The following is a 21,710-nucleotide window of genomic DNA, read 5'->3' as shown; positions in this document are numbered from 1 at the left end:
TCAAAGATACTCTCATGTGAATGTTAAAAGTCTGTGGACCTGAATCCTCCTGAATGTGTTTGTGGTGGATCTAGTCGAACTAGAAGGAGACCCAATGAGAGGCACAGCAGGTTGTTGTGGCCGAGTGGTTAAGGCGATGGACTTGAAATCCATTGGGGTCTCCCCGCGCAGGTTCGAACCCTGCCAACAACGTGGTGACACTGATTACAGTACGAACCTGTCTTCACCAGTGACTGAGGGGAAGTCCTGAGGGCTTGTACCTAAAGCAGCTCCACACAGGACAATTATGGTGCTTTGTAGAAAGCTTAATTAGCTTATTACAGAGTGAGTTCAGGGGCCCATCTTTGATAAACAAACCCTGAATCCTGTTTGTCCAGTAAACCATCATTTCTCTTTTGGTTCTGCAATCTCTGCAGTAAAGATGGACATGATTAATAGTGAGCCATCACATTTTACTTATTGTGGCAGTCAACGGATTTTAATGGGAATACTTATTTATTATAAACTTGTCCAATTGAAGGTTATTATCCACAGTAACCTGGACATTGTAGATGTAGAAATGTCAGTGCTGTGTCAGAGGTGATTCATCCTGATTACAGTTTCACAACATGAATATTACCCAATGTTTTAATAATAATAAACACTTGCTGATTATTCACCAGGTGTACCTGATATTTTGGACATTTGCTGTGTCATGCAGTCAGTTTATAGGGGGATGTAGCTCAGTGGTAGAGCGCGTGCTTCGCATGTATGAGGTCTCGGGTTCAATCCCCGACATCTCCATCTTTAAATGTATGTTAAAATATATAATTGCACTAAGTGTTCAGAACTGCATGTGGCCTCTTACTCAGTGGATCAATCACAACAAAAATGTGTGTTGATTCCCAATACCACAGAGTAAATATGCAAGACTTTCCAAGTAAAAGATGATTAGCGTCATGTGAACAAGATAATGTTTCAAGTTGTTGCTAAGTTTTGTTTCAGGATAAGTTGCAACTTAAAGGATAACTACCGTTTTTTTACAACCTGGACCTTATTTCTAGCAAAATATATGATCATTTACTCACCCAGATAACTTTGGTGTCATTTGAAGTTGTTCGGACGAAATTAGATCCAGTGTAGCGCCGATATATCCATATAATGCGAGTGACGGGGCAGCGACACACAGCCTCTATATAACACATTATCTGCCACGAAACTGGTTCATTTCACTAATATTTTGTCATGATATGCTAGTGCTATTCCCCTCTGAGTCCGGGCTCGTCTGTTATCAACATCCGGGGTCAAACTAGCAGTAGCAGCTACAGGTAAACAAGCCGAGCTGTCGCGGGTGCGCACGCAGCTCAGAGATGACATCTTCCAGGCCAGAGGTAGTAGGTCAACCTACAGACCCCGGATGTTGACAATAGACGAGCCCGGACTCAGAGGGGAATAGCACTAGCGTATCGTAACAAAATATTGGTGAAATGAACTAGTTTCGTGGCAGATAATGCTCATAGAGGCTGCGCTTCGGTGCCCCGTCACTCGCATTATATGGATATACGCGGCGCTCCACTGGATCTAATTTTGTCCGAACGACGCCAAATGACACCAAAGTTATCTGGGTGAGTAAATGATCATATATTTTGCTAGAAATAAGGTCCAGGTTGTAAAAAACGGTAGTTATCCTTTAATGCAAAAAAGCATTTCTAGTCAGCCAGGTAACTGAAAACACCTGTGAGGATGTGCAGGTACTAATAATGCATCATATTGCGTAAGCCATGTTTTGTATGTGAAGTAAAAAAAAGTGCAATATTTCCCTCTGAAATGTAGAAGAGCAGAATATTCTTCTTCATGCGTGTGTGTGTGTGTGGGTCTACTTGCCTCCCTCTGCTCAGTCTGAGAAGTCTCGGCTCTGAACGATGAGCCAGCAGCGCCCCCTGCTGCTCACAGCCACGAACACCAGCCCGCCGCTGAAAACAGCCAATAGGAGCGAAGAAGCGCGCAGCACTTCCTGTTTCACGCGGCGACAGCAGACGTTCAGCTGTGTTCTGATGTGAACACATTATGATCCAGCTCAGCTGTTCGCTCGTCTCCAGCTGCTGAATGAACAGCGGCGACATCCCACCTGCGCCGCGTCCCGGTTTTATGAGAGGAAGCTCGAGGTTTGTGTGTCTGAGCTCCGCTTCTTTTTGCTATTTCCAGAGAGCTAAGCCTGTAAACCGAGCTAAGTGTTGTCGTTTAAGCCTAAAGCTAGGTTTACTGTACAGTGTCCGCTCGTTCGCAGCGTTTAGCTGACATTACACTGTCCTCAGTCACACCTGCTGTGTATTAGCTCTTAATTAGCCGCTGAAGCTCGCGACGTTAGTACAGTGCTGATACCTTGGTTTAACTGATACAAACCTACCTTGTTATACAGTAACAAACGTCATAAACACACAAATTACTGTGTATTTTACTCGACGAATCGTTATATAGATACCCCAAGGTGTACTGTATATTTATTGTTATTATTATTATTATTATTATTATTGTTATTATTATTATTGTTGTTATTATAGATACGAGCTGACTGTTGGTGACAGAGGATACGCCTTTTAGCAGCAGCATCCCTGCTGGTTACGCAGTGTTGTGAAATGGAGACCACTGTACTGTAAGCCTTCAGCAGCAGCTTCATTGTGCACTGTATTAAATGTCTTAAATGTTCTTAAATGTTGTGACTGGGTCAGTGACTGAGACAAGGCAAATTCGGTGTAAACAAACGAACAACAGAGTGAGCGTGGATCAGAGCCACCCTGACACATGACCCTGATTCATGAGCACAGTGGGATTCTTTAATATTGAATTAGAAGTTACATGAGCAACCTTTCAAAAACAGTACCCACATTGTGCTGTAGATAATCTAATAAGAAATATCAAATTCCCAGTGAATTTTCTCTTTTAGTGCACTGACGTCGTTTTAGATAATGAGGTTTATTGTCAAACTGTAAAATATCCAACCCTCGTTACATAAATACACAAGTGTTTGATGACCACATCCGAGGGATCGTTGCAAAAAAGTCTGCATTATCAGCAGATATATTGATATTGGACTTTCTAGTCCCTAATATCGGTATCGGCATCAGTCCCAGAAATCAAGTATCAGTCGGGCTCTAGTCCTCAGTGTCATCTGTGCATTTCCTGCTATCTCAAGTCAGACTGTCGGCTGTACCCTGAAGAGGAAGTAATTAGTTTTGATGTGTACTTTCTCATCTTAGCACTGTCATTATTTGTGTAACATGCTGCAAATTTCTATGCGTGTTATTTAATCACAGAATCAAATCTTTCGCTCGATTCTCTCTCTGATTCTTCTATTTTTCTGGCCTAGTAAATCTATTTTGTGCTCTGCGTCAGTCTCTGTCCTCCTTAACCTTTCCAACCCTGCTGACCCACTATTGGCTCCATTGTTGCAAACACCATTTGTGCTGACAAGCATTTGTAAACCCTCTGAACCTAATTTTAAGATTCAAGTTCAAAGATTTGACAATTTGAAATGTGTATAAAATGATTCACCTGTCACACTGCAGTGATGCAGCTGTAAATGATGGTGTCGCAGCAATTATCAATCAATAATTTGTCAACTATTGGCTAAAATCTCCAATTATTTAGCTAATTGAATAATTGATTTGAGTAATTTTGTTAGAAAAAAAGTCAAATGTTCTGATTCCAGCTTCTTAAATGTGACAGTAAACCAAAGATCTTTGTCTTGTGGACAAAACAAGACATTCTTGGACATCATCGCAGACTTTGGGGAACACCATTTACCATATTTTTTACCATTTTCTGACATGCTTTTGACTACAACAACTTATCATTTAATTGAGAAAAGAATTGACTGATTACGTTGAAAATAGCCCTAATCGTATTCGTAAATAATTTCACCTAAGACACACTGGAACATACAGATACAGATTACACACCTGATATTGTCAAACATTATGTAACTTTGAAGCTACATTGTCTTCATTCTCCTCCTCCTGATGCCCAGGTGTCTGCTGCAACCATGCCTGCCTCCAGGCTGTGGGTGGTGGATGTGTACGGGCGGGTCTTTAGCCTGTCGACGGCGGGGCAGCATTGGGAGCAGTGCCATGATGCCCAGATGGAGTTCAAGCGGGTGACGGCAGCTCAGCAGTGCTGCTGGGGCATCGCCTGCGACAACAACGTCTACCTGAACCTATATGCTTCTGACCTGCCCATCCGCTACCAAGAGGCTACCTACGAGAATCAAGTGGGTGTCTTCCACCAATCAGGGGTCATTGTTTAGTTTGCTTCATGGAAAAAAAATGTTTTTGAAAGAAGATGATTTTTCAAGTCAAGGTTAAAACCACACAGAAGGGAAGCTTGGGTGTTTCTTCTCAGTATGGAAGTTAAAAACACCCTTATGTCTCTGTGTCTTCATTTCTTGCACGAACTGAAGTAAAATCGAAAATGTTTTTGTTCCCCTGGACTTGACCTATGTGACTTTGTGACTCGCTCTGTGTGCAACATCCACGCAGAGTGGTGTTGCACTTCCTCTGTTGCTAACCTCAGCACGCTTTCAGCTGTGTGCCTCTACAAGCACATTCCAAGCACATTGAAAGTAGATTCAAGTTTCCTGTGACTGATGAGAAGCTTTTTGCACCATCAGGTTGTTCTTGCACAGCGGTGTCAGTTTATGTGATTGAGTTTACGACTGTTGTGGTTGTTCTTGTGACTTCCTCTCTGCGGTAAAGGTCACCTAAAGTTCACTTTTGGCAGTAAATCTTTCAGACACAATGAAATTAGGAGGGGAGGCATTTATATTGGATTACAAGGGTTACCTTTTCTTTGTTTGTTTTGTCCTTGTGTGTGCTCTAACATGCCATCTCCATCCATCTGTCTTTCTATCAGCGATGGAATCCAATGGGTGGTTTCTCGGACCATTTATTGCCAAGCGACCGCTGGCAATTGAGTGATATCACGGGTCTGAAGCACCAACCTTTCGACAGCTTCGAGCTCCCCTCCAGCAGCTGGGAGTGGGAGGGCGACTGGTACGTGGATGAAAACTTTGAGGGAGAGCCCACAGAGAAAGAGGTGAGTGTCTAGTAAGGATCAGTTTCAGTCTTCTTTTAATCCCTACCTAGCTGTAATGGCTGCGGTGTGTGTGTCTGCAGGGATGGACCTACGCCATTGACTTCCCCTCCTCTTACACCAAAAACAAAAAGATGACCTCCTGTGTCCGTCGCAGGCGATGGCTCCGCTACAGGAGGTACAAAGACATGGACACCTGGGCTAAGGTGGGTGTATTGTCTGTCTGTGTGTGTGTGTGTGTGTGTGTGTGTGTGTGTGTGTGTGTGTGTGTGTGTGTGTGCGTGTGCGTGCGGCATGTGTAAAGCTTTCCAGTTTGTTCACCTGTGTCTCACTTCCTGTGTGTGCTGACAGATCCCCTCACCGCAGATGGATACACCAGATCCCTTCAGTGACATTAGCTGTGGAGGCTGGGATATCAGTGAGGAGCCCAGAGGGCGGCTGTCATTATGGGCTGTCTCCCTACTGGGCAAGGTACACACACACCCACACACAAAGGTTACCATGGCAGTGCACTTTAAGTCTTAATCCACTTATGATATGCACAAATTAAGTCAGTGACAGAGTGGGAACACAGTATTTTACTGTCCTCTTCATACATACTGCAACACATTTTTTTCAACTTTTTAATCAACTGTATCTACTGTAATTCATTTGGCTTTTCTAATATATTTTTTTTAAAAATCATATACACGCTTGCACACAAATACAAAGGAAGAGTTTATGTGTATGTTACTTTTGACCTTGTTGCTGCCCATGGCAAGATCCCACACTTCGTCTTGTCACATCAGATAAACATTTGTATTGTCATTGCTTGACCCGGATCACTTACTGCCCTGCTTTCACTCTTCTCTCCGTCCAGGTGTGGTTCAGAGAGGGAATCTATCACCACAATCCTGAGGGCTCCGTGTGGGAGGAGCAGTCTATACCTGGGGAGGTGCTCCAGATCAGTTGTGGCCCCAGGGATCTGGTCTGGGCTGTGCTGTGGGAGGGGCAGCTCGCTGTCAGGCAGGGCATCACCCGAGACTGCCCCAAAGGTATGACGGCTCACTAGTGGGAGGAGGGTTTGGTTTGTGTGTGATCGTCTCTATTAAGGTTAATATTGTCTGCATGTCAGGTACCTCCTGGGTGGAGATGGAGTCCCCAAGTCCCGATGTAGGAGCCGTACATGTAGCCGTGGGGATCAACACTGTTTGGGCTTTGACCAAGGACCACAAAGTAAGAAAATTCTGTAATGAACATTACAAAAGACACAAAAGTGAAACCTGTCCCAGCTATCATTTAATAAAATGGTTATCTTAATTACATACTTTACCATTACCATTAACACACTCTCTCTCAACTGTTTGTCACATATCATTTAAATGAGAAATTAAATATCAAATTCCTACATTTTACAAACCTTTAAATAACTGTGTGTACTCAGCCACAGTATGCAGTTCCCATGAGGCAGATTGTGTCATGTCAGAATATCACCAGGCACCATCTTGTAGTATTTTTAATTTATTTTATGGTCTGAGATTTGTTTTTAGTTCAGTTTGTAATCACAACAAAATGTTATTTATTTCTGTTTTCATTTTTCTATTTTCTTGTTTAACTCTTTGACGTTATTTTGTTGTAGTTGCTGCAATCCTGTTTGGATGATTCAAGTAGTCTTTATACCCATATTATATTTTCAATTGGCCTTCTGGGGCTAAGGTGGTTCTACTAGAATAGGTTTAATGCTATACTGTTTTTTTTTAACATTATTCAGTTCTGCAGCACCACATTGACCCTCTGCCTGAACGCTTCGTTTTAGTGCCTGTCTCGTTAAGGCCCCCTTTACGAAAAGCCCCGTTTACTCTTTGATTTAGCCCAGTCCGCTGCTTAAGGCCGCTCCTGTCAGTCAGCTCACAAGTGTTTTTAGCTTCCAGTTAGCTACAAATGTGAGTATCACCACAACAACCAGTTCTAAACCAACAAACCTAAACTCTTTGCCTCCAAGTTTAAAAATGGGTCACAGACAGCCTGAATCGATCCATTCCTAAGTTTGTACCATTAGTGGCCCTTGTTGATGAGTCCAAGGTGAAATTTACACGTCCTTGAGCTTGTAATGTTTATATAGTTAAGATTTAGAGAGTTTATTGTTACTATACAATGTACAACAACATTAAAATGGCTTCACATTAAGGTGCACAAGAAACAGTCATCCAAGCACAAAAACAGGCAGCCACACAGCAAACTACAAGGTACACGCATCCACTCCCAATATACAAAATACAGGCAACCTACTGAAGCAGTCTGGGAGTAAAACGCACACACACACACACACACAGGTACACACACACACACACACACACACACACACTCTAACAGTTCTCCAGTCATTATGAGGACTTTTCAAAAATAAAGTTATTCCTCTGGGTCTTGACTTCCTCAGTCAGGAGGGATGAATACTTTTATGCTGATTCTTGCAGCCAACAACCGAACAGCTCCTGTGAATAGCTCTTGACTTTATACTCGTCTTGTTAAAAATATCCTGCGGCCTCATACTTAAAAATGTTGACACACCGTCGTCTGTCATTAAAAATATCTAGCAGAAGCTGTCTTCTTTGCTCGTACCTTACACATCTTCATATAAAAAGGGCAGACAGTGAGGTGGGTCAGACTTAGCTGAACCTTAGCTGGAGGTGGTGCTGTGTGACATAAATAAGCTATGAAAGTAAAGGCTGGACTACAAATGTGGTGTTTCTGGTGGCTCTTGAGCAGTGTTTTCTGTAGAGAGAATAACTTGCTTTGGCATCGATTTTGGCTGATAACTTTAAGATGTTTTACATGCACAAAAAAACCTACTTTCATTCTACAACACACACAGGAAAGGAAAAAACCCAAATAGCATAATATGTCCCATTTAAAGCCTAAGAAATAAAAAAATTTTAATGTAAGAATTTTCTCTGGCTTCACTACTAAAACTATTACACAGGTTATGGACAAAGTAGAATTTCCCTAAAATATGTTACTATAGCCCTGCAGTAGACAAACATATGCTACAGCTAAAAATACAAAACAGATAAAGAGGAACTGACTGCTCTGGTAAACTAAGGCTGTACTAATATTAACAATAGTGTTTAATCATATTTCTGTTATGCTAAAGAGCCCTTTTCCTCCCACTCTCGTGCTCTGCCAGGTGTGGTTCAGACGTGGCGTCGACTCCCACAACCCTTGTGGCTTGGGCTGGATCAGCATGGTGGGAGAAATGATCACAATCAACGTAGGACTCAATGACCAGGTGAAATACAGCCACATGACATCACAACCTGTATCAAACTGTTACGCATCAAGTACCATCCTCACAGCTGGTTGACTTTTAGTGTCAAGTCATGGGATGAGGGCATATTTAAGTCAACCTGCTGCTGTTACTGTTGTGTGTAGGTGTTTGCAATCGGCTGTGAGGATCGGGCCGTGTACTTCCGACAAGGAGTGACCTCCAGCGAACTGAGCGGGAAAACCTGGAAGGCCATCAACGTCCCACGAGATGGAGACCGATCACACTCCAGTGCCAGCGCAAACAGCCTGCAGAGGTGAGAGGCCTCAGTGAACACACACACTTAGACACACATGGTGATAGCCAACATGTTAGGGAGTGGGCCGATGACATTAGTGGCGCCGTCCATAACCACCTGAAGATGGAGGAAGCAGCTATAATAAATTCCAGCTTCCTGTCATGTCAACGTATATGTGATGTAAAGTGTGTAAATAATAAAGTATAATAATAATAATGATAATAAAGTAACTCAGTTCCTCTTTCTCTTCCTCCATGTCACAGTGCTGGATGCTTCTTCTCTGGTGAGGTACGTGCTCAGTCAGTGGTGAGCGACATGGAATCAGACACGGAGAAAGTATCCACAGATGGAGGCAGCTGCCTCGTAACCTCCACCTCCCCCAAGTCTGTTGTTGATGCCCCCACAGACCACCCTGACCAAACTATGGAGACCTCCAAACCCCGCATCCCCAAAGTCACCAGCGACAGCTTCATCTCTGAACTCATCTCTGACCGAGAACCAGCCAAGACCTTAAGGGAGGGCGGATCTGCCGGTCCAGCTGTTCCGGAGGAGGAGGACACCCTCCCCGGTGAAGGAGAGGTCATGGTCACTTGTGCTGATGTAGCTATATCCCCCAGCCAGTCTGGACGTCCTCTTGACCCCCAGTGGAGTAACGTGGATCTGGAGGAGGCGCAGGGCCAGCAGGCTCAGACTGGAGCAGCACTGGAGGCAGCTGACACCAGCAGCTTGTCATCAGTGGCCACATACACTCTGGCCATGGAGGACCCGTATGGGACAGATGAGCATCCTCTGTGGGCGTGGGTCAGTGGAGGAGGCTGCTCCGTGGACAGTCACTCCCACCTCAACTGGTTCAACTCGATGAACACTTCATGTGAGTTAAATGAGATAGATTGAATTTAGGCTGTTCTGGAGGTATACGACTGCTACAACTACAACCCATGTATGAAGTGGTGTAACATAATTAGTCAGTAACATCTGAGTCCCAGAACAAACAATAAAAGTGACTCTTCATGTGACAGCTCCAAAGTCGAGGCTAGCATGATTACATTTTAATTCATTCATTTGTTTGCTTTTCTTCTCCCAGTTATCAATTTTTCCTTTTTGTCCTTCCCAGCGTTGGTCCAGTCAGTCCAGCCGATGAGTCTGTCGGTCACCCCAGCTCAGACGGCTGCCTGGCGGCAACAAATCTTTGAGCAACTCAGCGAGAGGACCAAAAGAGAGATGGATAATTTCAAACATTATGAACAAGCCATAGAGCAGGTAATGCAGTACAGAAACAGCTGTGACTGTACTATGTATTTGTTCTTTTTGATTTATCTCTTTTTCTGTCTTTGTGTGGCCTTACCTCTCTATTTTATTCTATTTGTCATTAATTAATCATTCCTCTGCCTGAAAACTCCCTCAATGCAGTCTGTGTGGGTGAAGAAGGGAACCATGCAGTGGTGGAGGGACTGGAAGCCATACAAGTGGATAGATGTTCATTTTGCCCTGGAGCAGTTCTCAGGATCAGACGGCAACAAGGACGGCATTCTTTTCATCTATTACAACTTTTATGAGGAGAAGAAGGTGAGTAAGAAGTGTGTGCGTTGGGGAGAACTTTCATATTTCTTCTTGAGCCAAATAATTCAGCGTCAAGGTCAAATAATGCTTGTTAACGAAATAGAAAGCTCTGATGATGGATTGAGTCATTCAAATGATTCAGTTCTGCTGTTCCTCTCTTGCACTCACTACTGCTTTTCTCATCTCTTCTCTTTCTTTCTTCCTCTATTTACTTTCTCTTTTACTTTCTACCTACTTTTATCTCTCCCTCCCTCTCTGATGTCACTCTCTCCAGTACCTGCATGCCTTCGTCAACGAGCTCACCATCCTGGTTCCTGTGCTAAATGAATCCAAACACACTTTTGCCATCTACACTCCTGAGCGGACCAAACAGAGGTTTCCAATCAGATTGGCAGCAGCCACAGAGCTAGAGATGCATGACTGGGTATGTATGGATACGTCACAGCATTTAAAAAAAAAAATCGTATTATTACCATCGTGCATTTGTCTCATCTGACATGAAAACTGAAGCCCAGCTCTTCCTGTCATGTGCAAAGATGTGTATTATACTAAATGAATTGTTACAGTCTCAACTTGCGCCAAAAATTATACATTGTTTCAGTCAAGGACCTTCACCAGACAGTAGTGAGGCATGAAATATGATAAGTCAGTGCCTCTTCATAAACTGAAGAAACACTACATCAGTCTTCGAGGTGTTCTACTGTAGATTCCTACATGATGCACACACAGATTTCTGTCATTTCCTTTTTATTGCTTTCTTTCTGTCTTTTCGAATCACTTCTGGTTTGTCTCTCCCTCCCTTCCCGACACAATTTGTCGACCTCCATCTCCATCCCTGTCTCTAGCTGGCGTTGTTGAGCGTTTCGTGCTGCCACTCCAGGGGGATCCAGGGTCCTCCCTCCAAACAGGCCATCTGGTCAATCACCTGTAAAGGGGACATCTTTGTTAGTGAGCCCTCCCCTGATCTGGAGGCCATGCCTTACCCCACACCCTGTGACCAGATGTAAGAAAAACATTTCACTCATGTCAAGCTAAAGTTGTGATGTCTCAGGATGTAAATCATTGGAAGTAGATAAAGACTCTTGTGTTAATTCTTGCAGACAACAGCAGAGCAGTTCCTGTGCTTAGCTCTTTGCTTTGTGTTGGCCCTCGCCTCAATAAATATATCTGGTGGTTTCACACTTATAAATGGTAAAACTCTGTGGTCTGTCGTTAAAAATATCCAGTGAAAGCTGTGTTCTTTGTGCCTTTCAAATCTTCATAGAGCACCGGCAGACAGTGAGGTGGGCGGTAGAGGCGTGAATCTTCACTGGCCTCACGATTCGATTACAATTCAGCTGTCAACGATTAAAATACACAATGATTTTCAATGCATCTCACTGTATGGCATCATTTCCATAAATTCCCCTTTAATTTGTAATAAGTCTTTCCTTTACAAAAAGCTACATAACACACTAAAGGGAAAGGGAAAAAAACAAATATGTATAATACAAAATTGAAATCTTTTTCCAGGTTCTGGTGGCAGGTTGGAGGTCACCTACGGATGGTGGAGTCTAACAGTGTTGGCATAGTGTGGGGGATTGGCTATGACCACACTGCCTGGGTCTACACTGGGGGTTACGGAGGAGGTTTCTTCCAGGGACTGGCCAGCAGCACAGATAACATTTACACACAGACGGATGTCAAAAGTGTCTACATCTACGAGAACCAGAGGTGGAACCCTCTTGAAGGCTTCACCAACAGGTAAAGTTCTCGCTCCAGTTCTCCTCTAAATAGAAATTTCAAATTTAACAACTGTGATAAAATTGCAGACTTAAAATGTGTCTTTGTGCTGCTTTTCACTGACATCTCATGAAAACAAAATGTGACAAATACTGTAAAAATGCCACTTGTCACTGCAATTGTGTCTCTCTAATCATTTTAATCTTTACCACTGTGATAGACAAATATAAGGCAAACATTACTACTGCAGCTGAAGTACAGTTGTTTATTTGTGTCAATGACTAATTTAAAGTGCATTTGGTTGATTTCAGAGGGCTACCTACAGACCGCTACATGTGGAGTGATGCATCGGGACTACACGAGTGCACAAAAACAAATATGAAACCTCCCTCTACCCAGTGGACGTGGGTAAGTACAGCTGCATAGGGAAATGCCCTGTGGTGATGTGAAACCAGTCATGTGGTGCACAAATTAACCACCCTCCTTTCATTCTGGCCATTACTGAGGAAACTATAAATATTTGGTCTTGAATTATCACTGACAAGGTGTATAGACAAAAAGACAGATGTGTTAACAGTGTTTCACTTCCATATCTGCGGTTTTCAGGTGTCTGACTGGACTATCGACTACAGCGTCTCCTGTGGGACAGACAAGGAGGGCTGGCAATATGCAGCTGATTTTCCAGTGTAGGTTTTATTCATCAGTTGTCACCGGTGTCACTTGGTTCAAACCACTCTGCCGTCATATTTATGGCCTCCATTTATTGGGTTTTTTTTATCGTTCTTCCTTCCTCTTCTCTTTGTCTCTATGCAGGTCATATCATGGCAGAAAAGGGAAGACGGACTTTGTGCGTCGCAGGCGATGGGCCAGGTACTATAAAAAGCAGGCTTATTTAGTCCCTCCAATGTATTTGTTCAGGAGGTTCACAGTGGTCCCAGAGTGCACTTGACATTTGCAGTTTTGGTTTGTGTGTTTGTGTAGAAAGCCAAAACAGACTTAGCAGAGGAGACAGAGCAGAGTGTTGAACAAGGAGCACAATAACAATCAGTGATATTTCTTTTTAGCTTTACAAACTGTGGATAATATTAGTGTTGTATAAGATTGTATCATAATGTACAGGTAGTGTTTTCTATTCCCGTACAGGTGACCGTAGTCCTGGAACATGTGTATCAAAACGGATGAAGCGGGAACATATGGCTTTTGATTTGACAATAAACTTGAATTTCTTCTATCAAACACTAATAACACTCATAAAATGCTGCTTTTTAAAAAGATTTTAAGACTTAATTTTATTACTATTCTTATTAGAGCTGTACATTTAATCGAAATATCATTAAAAATGATTATGGGTCAGTGCATCCAAATGAAAAGGAACTGTAATTTTTGGTAAAATGTGTGACAAAAGAACATCATAACAAAGTACTGTACTGCTGCAGGGATGTCCTGGCCTTCAAATCCAGATGTAAGAAAACATGTTTGTTTGGTACAGACTCCCAACGAGTGTCATATCATCGTGATTTTAACAGTTTTTTCAGTGAAAATGATAATTGTGATGCAAAAATGATCATTCCAAGTAATTGTGACTCTTATCAAAATTATTGATAACTATACTATGATAACTAGACTATATTGTGCAGCGCTAATTCTTATGATCATCACAAAGTGGTCTCTTGTAAGTTGCCCGTTTAAAACCCACACAAATCAAACGCCAATATCACTGGTAGTCTGACCATATTCACTGATAATCCCAACAGTGATCAGTGTTTGGAAACGTTGTGGAGCATGGTGTAGAACAAAATAACAGCAGTAACAATGCATGTATACACATATAGCGAGTCCATGAACCTTTTGCCCAAGTGCAAGCTGGGAGGGGTCCCAACACACCTGCCTCATGTACCTGCAATCACATGATCAACGGTAAAGCAATCGTATGAATACTGATCATGGATTCAACTCTCTGCGCCTTCATTCTTTTGCTTCTGCTTCTTTGTGTTTGTTTTCCTGCACAGGAAGTGTAAACTGACAACCACAGGACCCTGGCAGGAAATTCCGCCGATACCACTGAGTGATGTGACCATCCTGCCGTGTGCAGCTCAGAGCAACGTGGATGAGGTTCATCTGTGGGCCATCAGCAACAAGGGAGATGTCCTCTGCCGACTGGGAGTCACCGCACTGACGCCTGCTGTGAGTCACATTTAGTGTTCAAGTGCAGATACCCCATGAACAGGTTGAACACCACTTAGTGAGCCGCCCATAAACATTCAGAACTGTGCACATGTGCTTCAGGCAGTGTGTGAAGTCCTTTCCTTATTTTAAGTCTTAGTGGAGGCTTTTCACCGTTACCATTCACGTTTTTGATACAAGAGTCCAGGAGGAAATCTTATTGATAAGTATGCAAAGATACGTCCAGTGTAACTGCAACAAAAAACATTTTAAAAGTACTTGGGAGGTAATTGTTCGAATCCTGTCTTATTGGTCTCTCAGGGATCCTCGTGGCTCCATGTGGGAACTGACCAGCCTTTTAAGTCCATATCCATCGGGGCTGCCAGCCAGGTTTGGGCCATCGCCCGGGATGGTTCTGCCTTTTACAGGGGATCTGTCTCTCCACAGAGCCCAGCAGGTCAGTGGGAGGAACTGAGTCGTTCTTCAGTTCGATCATCATTCAGGCCACTGACAAATTTTAAAAACATTAAAATGTACTTGAAAATTAGCAGAGATGGGGATGACCCTGATGAAGGCCACAAGCCATACACTTCGTTCTAATGATAAAGCTGTTTTTTATACTACAAGAGTTGCTGGAGCTTTTTGACCTCTTCAGACTTTCTCCCTTCTCCCTGCATGCACCTTGGCAGTAGGGGAGGTTGTGCCAGAAACCCCTACTCCACTCCCACAGAGTTAAAGAAGCTAAACATGTCAGCCTCTGATGCTGCAAATACAGATTATGTGTTGTCTCCCTCTGCAGGAGACTGTTGGTACCACATCCCCTCTCCATCCAAACAGAAGCTGAAGCAGGTGTCTGTTGGAAGGACATCTGTCCTCACAGTAGATGAAAATGGTAAAGTGATTTAATACCTGATATACCAGCTTCTTGGTGGACTAATTTTGATCATGTTTCTAATGGGACTATTTCCTGCTCAGGTAACCTGTGGTACCGGCAGGGTGTGACCCCCAGCTACCCTCAGGGCTCCTCCTGGGAACACATCTCTAATAATGTACGCAAGGTCTCCGTAGGGCCTCTGGACCAGGTCAGTACCGGTTGTCAGTACTGCAGTATGGAACTTTTTCACTTTTAGCCTTTAGCCCTTAGCTTTTGTTACTGTCTACATTAAAGTAAATGACAGATGTGGATTATTGAGGGTATTGATATTCAGAATTGACATGAATTGGTCCATTTTTGTGATTTGGAGCTTCTGACAAAGTAAGAAAATGTGCAGCTTTAATGAATGATTCAGAATACATAGAAATACAATACAATTTATGAACAATCCTTGCATGTTGTTTGGTTGATGATTTCTGTTGTTTTGCTGTGGTGTAGGTGTGGATCATAGCGGACAAGGTGCAGGGCAGCCACAGTCTGAGCTGTGGAACAGTGTGTCATCGACTTGGAGTCCAACCTGTGGAGCCTAAAGGAATGTCTTGGGACTACGGCATTGGGGTAAGACACCAAAGAAACTAATCTGTACGACAGTGTTGTCAAGGTATCTGCAAAAAGTCTTGAAATAAGATTTAATTGGCTTGTTTTTAGTGTGTTAACAGTGGATTATGTTGCAGGAGGCTTTTCAGTCATTTTTGTGCTTAAAGCCAGATAGTGAATAAGTTGACCTCGTACTTGCCAACCATACAGATTTTCCCATGAGACTTGGGGGGGGTGGGGGGGTGTTGGTTTAGAAATCCTCCCTGTTTTTAGGGTCTCAAGGTTGAAAAGTATAGATGACTTGCCTGATTTCTCTGTTCCTCTCTCTTCCTGTCTTTTAGGGTGGCTGGGACCACATCACAGTGAGAGGGAACTCCATGGAGCCGCCTCGTGTCCGTCTTCCCTCTTTAACAGACACGTCTGCCCCGGCCCCTCGGAGCCCCCTCCCTGTCAGGAACATGGAGGTCGACAGCAGTGCTGGGGACAGCTAGAAACACACATCGGTGCTTACAGTCTGTACACGGACATCCAAACCATGTTCCCTTTGTAGTAAACCTTTGTAGATAATTCAGCTCCAAAGTCAATTCAAAGATGAAGTTGTGACTTTTTGACACTGAGCTGAATCTGTCTCCTCTCTGAAGACAATATTCAGTCTTCTGGTCTCATGTTCATTTAATGAGCGGTCATCTCGTCTGTACTGGCATTTCTCTTAAATTTTTTTGCTTGTGTTTGTTTTAGGTCACTAACATTCAACTTGACGGTCTTAATGCTTTTTTTTAATTCACTCATCAGGGTGTGAGGTTTCTGTGTATTGATTTTCATATATACTGTGAAGACGGAAGGGATGTTTTTTAAGATATATTTTATTTTTATTTTTAAGAAGGGAAAAATGTGTGCACAACTGCTTCACTGATAAAATGTCAAATCCTGGGCTGGTATTGTGATCAAAATAAAAAATTACGTAACGTCTTAGCCAACACTCAAACGCATGTTCCAACAGAGTATGGCCTGATTACTCTGGAAACCAGAAGCAAGATTGATAAGTGTATAGAGACAATGTTTAAAGGTGTAATATGTAAGAATTTGCCACCTGTTGAATTCATGCTCAAACCAATAGGGGGCAGCATATCACCAGCGTAACCACTAGAAGCTCGGGGACCAGGGTTAGTGTTTACACCGCTAGTACAGGAGCTTTGGGTTGTAGCCATGTGGCTAACATGCTAACTCCAGTAAATATCTCTGCAAAACATTATATAGACTTCATAATGTCCAAACCGTTATTTCCTCCAATTTTGTTGATCATTTTTTAACCAAAATACTTACATATTGCACCTTTAATCCAGGCTTGGATGGCCCCTTCTATTGTCTGATGCTGCTGTATAAGTTCAACCACAGACCTCAGAAAAACATGTATGCCACATCTGTTGGTCTCTAATTATGTAGGTTTCTGACAGGACTTAATGATTTCTTCATGTTTAGAGCCAGAAATGTAATTTTTTAATTTAGATCAATGTGTTGAAAAGTGTATGAAGCTGAGCTTGGATGGGTGGGAAGCAGCCTGTGTGATAGGCTGTGACAAGCACTCCATAACAAACTTTCAAGACTTTCAAGCCTGTTTTAGTTATCCAACTGAGACGCTGAACATCTCGTGAAAAGCAAATATTGACTTTTTGGTCTCTTAGGGAATTTATGAAATCGATGGTTTTACCCTTCAACACAGCTAGAGTGTTTTTTGGAGCCATCGTCTGTAGCAGCTGCAACAAAACTTGCACTGGCTTCATTCACCTGTGGTTTTTATAAAAGTTTTATTGTTTCTTTTCTCTGAAAAAATGGTTTGCTTTATTATGTCGTTGTCTTGAAGTACGTGCAATGGTTAGCAATGTAAATAGGAGAAAAGTCGAGTCCTTGTAAAAGTCTTGTGGTTGAAATGCTACAACTGAACCTTCCTCTTTCTCAGGAGAATGTTTGCATTTGTGCGCCGCCTACTTCCTTTGACTGATGATAGAGTGACTGAGCAGGTTTAAAAAAAAAACTATATTTTTGTTATAAATCTACAAGACATTAGTATTATACAGTGAGTAAAGTGGTGATATATTAAGGTGGAGTTGTGTTTGTATATTTGACAAAGAACAATTAATTAAAAATTCACTTTTCCATTAAGACATATTCATTAACCACACGCTGAAGTCACGCCATGTCATAATGTGTTGTCTAAATATGAGAGATCTGTGTGTACTATCTGTGAATAACTAACACCATACTGTGGCATTGTGGAGTACATTTTTTCAAATGTTGTGCATGGTCAAAATAACAGTCCTTGTCAATAAATAAACGTGTTTATTGATAATAACCCCTCGAATAGCGCCTCTCCTCTTCTTCCTCTTAACTACAACGTTCTGCCTCGAGAAACAAAAAGTCAAACAACACACACTTTAAACATCATCTGGGCCTTCCAGCTACACAGAGTTAAAAAACAAGTTGTCTTCTCATCTCAGCAAACACATTTCATAGCTTCATAATTTCAATATTTAAAGCCCTCTGCTGCTTGCCTGCTTTTTCTCTCCTGGATGTGACAGTTAGGACTAGAGGCTACGCTAAGCAGGTTTCTCAACAGACAAGAAAAACACAAGAAGATCGCAAGATAACACGAGAGAGGATGAAGAAGTTCCTGCTCGGGCTCGAAACCATTGAAGACAAAAAAAAATAAGAGACAGAATGGCGCAAGATTAGCCCTTCCTTTCTGAGCACAAGAACAAATTTCACTCTTCATACAACACATCTGGTTTTCAGTCTGCAGTCTGTGTGTCTGCTTGGTCCTCAAATGCCATATTTGGATGAAGTTCTCTTGCTTTGGTGCTGTGGGTTTATTGTCAGAGGTCTATGATCTGGAACAGCACCCAGTTCCAGTTGAGATTTGGCCCTCAAAGCCTACCCACGCCTCGGAGGCAGCCTCCTGGTGGCTCTCCTGGTCTCCAAACCACCTTGCAGCCACTGTTAGCTGCGCTGGCTCAAGCTGTGCACATGGGTGAGGTACTGGGCTAGATCATCCTCCCCGTCCTCCTCCAGGGTCTGTTGGTAGCACTGGAGCAGCTTGGCGGCACTGGCCTCTGACGCGTCCCCGCCAGCAGGCAGGCAGGCCCCTGACATGTCCAGGATGATGGTGGTTAAGGATTTGATGTAATTCTTTGCCAGGGTCAGAGTCTCGATCTTGGACAGCTTCTTGTCCGTCTTGACGTGGGGGATGGCCTCGCGCAGCGCTTGGAAGGCGTTGTTGAGCTTGTGCATGCGCTGGCGCTCTCGCTCGTTGCTCTCCAGCCGCCGGACACTGCGTTCCTTGTTGCTGGAGCCGTGTTGCCTGCGTCGCCTGCCTCCACCGGCTTGACGCTTGCCATCCCCACCTCTGAGTGACCCCCTCCAGGAGCCACCGATCCGGACCGAGGCCTCTGAGCCCTCCTGCTCACTGGAGCCTGGTTCTGTGTCTGGTTCAAGTTCTGGCTCGGGGTCAGACCAGGTCCTCCTGGATGCTTTCACAGCCTTCCCTTTGGATTTCATCCTGCTTCCTCCTTCACCTCTAACAGTGGAGCTCTTAGAGTTTCAACAGGCCTGGAAGACAAGATGGGAACGTTAGAGAGAGGAAGGAAAATCAGACCTTTTTTTAACATGTACTTTTTTACAGTGGTCTCCCAGTGAGCCTGTAATCCCCGTTTACTGGATAAACCTCTCTCCAATTCAAACAGCCTCGCATCCTGTTGTATCTAATCAGCCTGTTGCAGTGTGAAAACGCCATGATGTTGGTGTGTTAATCTACGCCTCTCTTATCCCCACGGTCCTGCGATAATGCTCATTTCAAGGTTACACTCACAAAAACACGGCGAGCAGCCAAGCAGCACTCAGATAACTCACCTCCACGGCTCTTAGGAGTGCATTTAAAGGTGCAGTTTTGGAGAAGAATTTTACTATTTAAAACATTAATGAGGGATTAAAACAAGCTCAGATATATATTTTTTTTCTATAACTGATTAACATGCTGTTCTCAGAGGAAAATAAGGTCCCCAGAACACTGTTTGAAGCTAGAAAGGTGGCAGGGTCCGCCACATATAAACAAAGTAAAACAGTTTGAAACTGTGTTGTCCTTTAAGGTCAGTTTGTTTATTCAGTTTATTCAGTTAAGAAAACAAAGAGAGTTTGTTTATTTAGTTTGTTCAGGCATAACCATCAGTCATTGAAGATCTCTTCTAATTAAGATGTTTAGCTTAAAATACTGTATGTATGAAAGTCAGTATGTTAAGATATAATGTGATTTACACACTTTCAACCAAATGATCAACTATGCTAATGTGCTACAACTGCTAAAACGTTTCTGATAGGGCTGTTTTACATAGATTAGTGCACACAGTGAAGAAGAAAAAAACGGTAGTGCAGTGACTGACACACACACTGCCACCATGAGAGTGGATGAAACAGGAGGACATGGTATAAAAAGAGACTTACCTTGGAAGTTCAGCTAACTTTCCTCCTCCTCAGTGTTTTCACAGAGAGGTCGTCATCACGCAGCCGCTCATTCACAGCACCATCATGTCAAGTAAAGAGCAGCCGGCAGCAGCAGCAGCAGCAGAGGCAGCAGCGTCACATACACACACGTTCAGATCACTGTCACATGTGGGCTACCTGTAGCTGACAGATGTACACGTAGCGCTGCTCAGCCAATCACAGAGCCCGAACACTCCCTCCAGCTCAGCGCGCTGCTCAGATGTCCCAACAGGCTGCTGCTGCTGCTGCTGCAGTGTCACAACACTACAACTACTGTGTGATGTAGGCTTAATGATCAGTGCACAGTCATGGGGTTTGAGCAAAAATGGGTTGTATCAAATAGAAAATGTTTTTTTTCCCACCCTGTTATTTGATAGGCTGGTAAAAGTAGCCATAGTAAAAGTCCTGCATTAAAAATGTAGCTTTAAAGTACAGTAGTAGTGGTGTAGTGGGTTAACTAATGTTAGCTGCTTTAGGCTCTATGATGTTGGGTTGTTTAAAGGTGCAATATGTAAGAATTGTAGTTAAAAAAAAGTTAAAGTTAAAAACAATTGCGAGAATGATCAACACAAAGTGAATAAGTAACAGTTGTCATGTGATATCTTTGTGTTTTGTCGAGAAGTTAGCATGCTAACCAGCTAGCTCCAACCCATCCAGGTCTAAAGCTCCTGTGCTAGCAGATTAAACCATGGACGCTTAATAAGACCAGGATACAGTGTTGGTGGTGGAGCCCCGTCCAGTCCTATGAAAGCTGCTGAGTGGCACTTGAAGCCAAAAAAGTACAACTTCCTGGGTATGAAAATTTGTGTTGCGTGGCCGATAGAGCATGGGTGCTCGAGACTTCCGCAGATCGAGCCAGCTAACTTACGGTTTAGCCCCTGTCAGCTTGAATAGGGATAAAATGATTACATTTTTGTGGCTCTTCTAGACTTTTTACAGGGGTTGTGACACGTACAAATTTTGTATTTAGTGCATTTTTTTTACAGAGGCTTCTTTCACAATGTAAGCTTCCAGGGAAAGGTCTTTTTGGGCCCCAGTGCATCACGTGACGATGTAATCACACGGTTTGGCCACAAAGAAAGTTTGCTTCAAAGCCTGGCGCTCTTCCTGGGGGCTTGACACCAACACTTGACCCCAGCTCTCTAAACTCACAGTCCGGACTGCTAGCTACACAGCTAACTGAGCTCACTAGCTAATGGCAGTTACAGATAGCAGCAGTTAGCTACTCTAGTTAGTTCTCTCTTAGCTACTCTAAAGATATGATGCCCCCTTATTTGCTTTGAGTATGAATCTGCCAAATTTTTACATACTGCACCTTTAACATGTAACAATGCATCATAATTTATAAACTGATCATATGTTTTGTGAACGTACGTAGTTATTTTTGTGCAGATAATCAGCATAAAAAGAAAAATATAAAAAATGTAGCTGTACTAGAAACATTATCGTATAAGCACCATGGTGTTACATCATATTGTTAAAGTCTCCACTGAAAGACATTATGATAAAGATTAACTTATGTGATTTGTCCCTTTTCAAAAGAAAATGTAGGAAGCTAAATACATTTTCCAAGTTTTGAAAGGATAAATGTCTTTATTGATGTACCAGCGGATGGTTAACTGGTATCAGGCCGTATTGTGAAAAAAATGTCTTACCAT

General features: G+C 42.9%; 2 protein-coding genes across 2 annotated transcripts; one reads left to right on the top strand and one right to left on the bottom strand.

Annotated features, from left to right (window-relative positions):
- The first annotated feature begins 2,009 nt into the window (after nucleotides 1–2,009).
- On the top strand, nucleotides 2,010–17,696 carry tecpr1a (tectonin beta-propeller repeat containing 1a). The gene is made up of 24 exons (XM_084342899.1): nucleotides 2,010–2,144; nucleotides 4,007–4,246; nucleotides 4,888–5,070; nucleotides 5,151–5,273; nucleotides 5,419–5,538; nucleotides 5,927–6,101; nucleotides 6,182–6,282; nucleotides 8,231–8,332; nucleotides 8,476–8,624; nucleotides 8,870–9,477; nucleotides 9,721–9,866; nucleotides 10,017–10,172; nucleotides 10,441–10,590; nucleotides 11,012–11,169; nucleotides 11,679–11,909; nucleotides 12,200–12,296; nucleotides 12,495–12,574; nucleotides 12,702–12,758; nucleotides 13,898–14,072; nucleotides 14,373–14,508; nucleotides 14,851–14,943; nucleotides 15,027–15,133; nucleotides 15,424–15,543; nucleotides 15,864–17,696. The coding sequence occupies exons 2-24, from the start codon at nucleotides 4,022–4,024 to the stop codon at nucleotides 16,011–16,013; spliced, it is 3,642 nt and encodes a 1,213-aa protein (XP_084199025.1). The 5' UTR covers nucleotides 2,010–2,144; nucleotides 4,007–4,021; the 3' UTR covers nucleotides 16,014–17,696.
- Nucleotides 16,148–20,153, bottom strand: bhlha15 (basic helix-loop-helix family, member a15). The gene is made up of 2 exons (XM_084342900.1): nucleotides 20,014–20,153; nucleotides 16,148–19,125 (listed from the first exon to the last, which is right to left on the bottom strand). Exon 2 carries the CDS (start codon nucleotides 19,072–19,074, stop codon nucleotides 18,517–18,519), a length of 558 nt encoding a protein of 185 aa, XP_084199026.1. The 5' UTR covers nucleotides 19,075–19,125; nucleotides 20,014–20,153; the 3' UTR covers nucleotides 16,148–18,516.
- Between the last annotated feature and the right edge of the window lie 1,557 nt (nucleotides 20,154–21,710).

Source organism: Pagrus pagrus (assembly GCF_965226575.1).
Source record: "Pagrus pagrus genome assembly, chromosome: 21".
In the NCBI taxonomy this organism is placed as follows: Eukaryota; Metazoa; Chordata; class Actinopteri; order Spariformes; family Sparidae; genus Pagrus; species Pagrus pagrus.
This window is presented reverse-complemented; position numbering and strand designations above follow the sequence as displayed.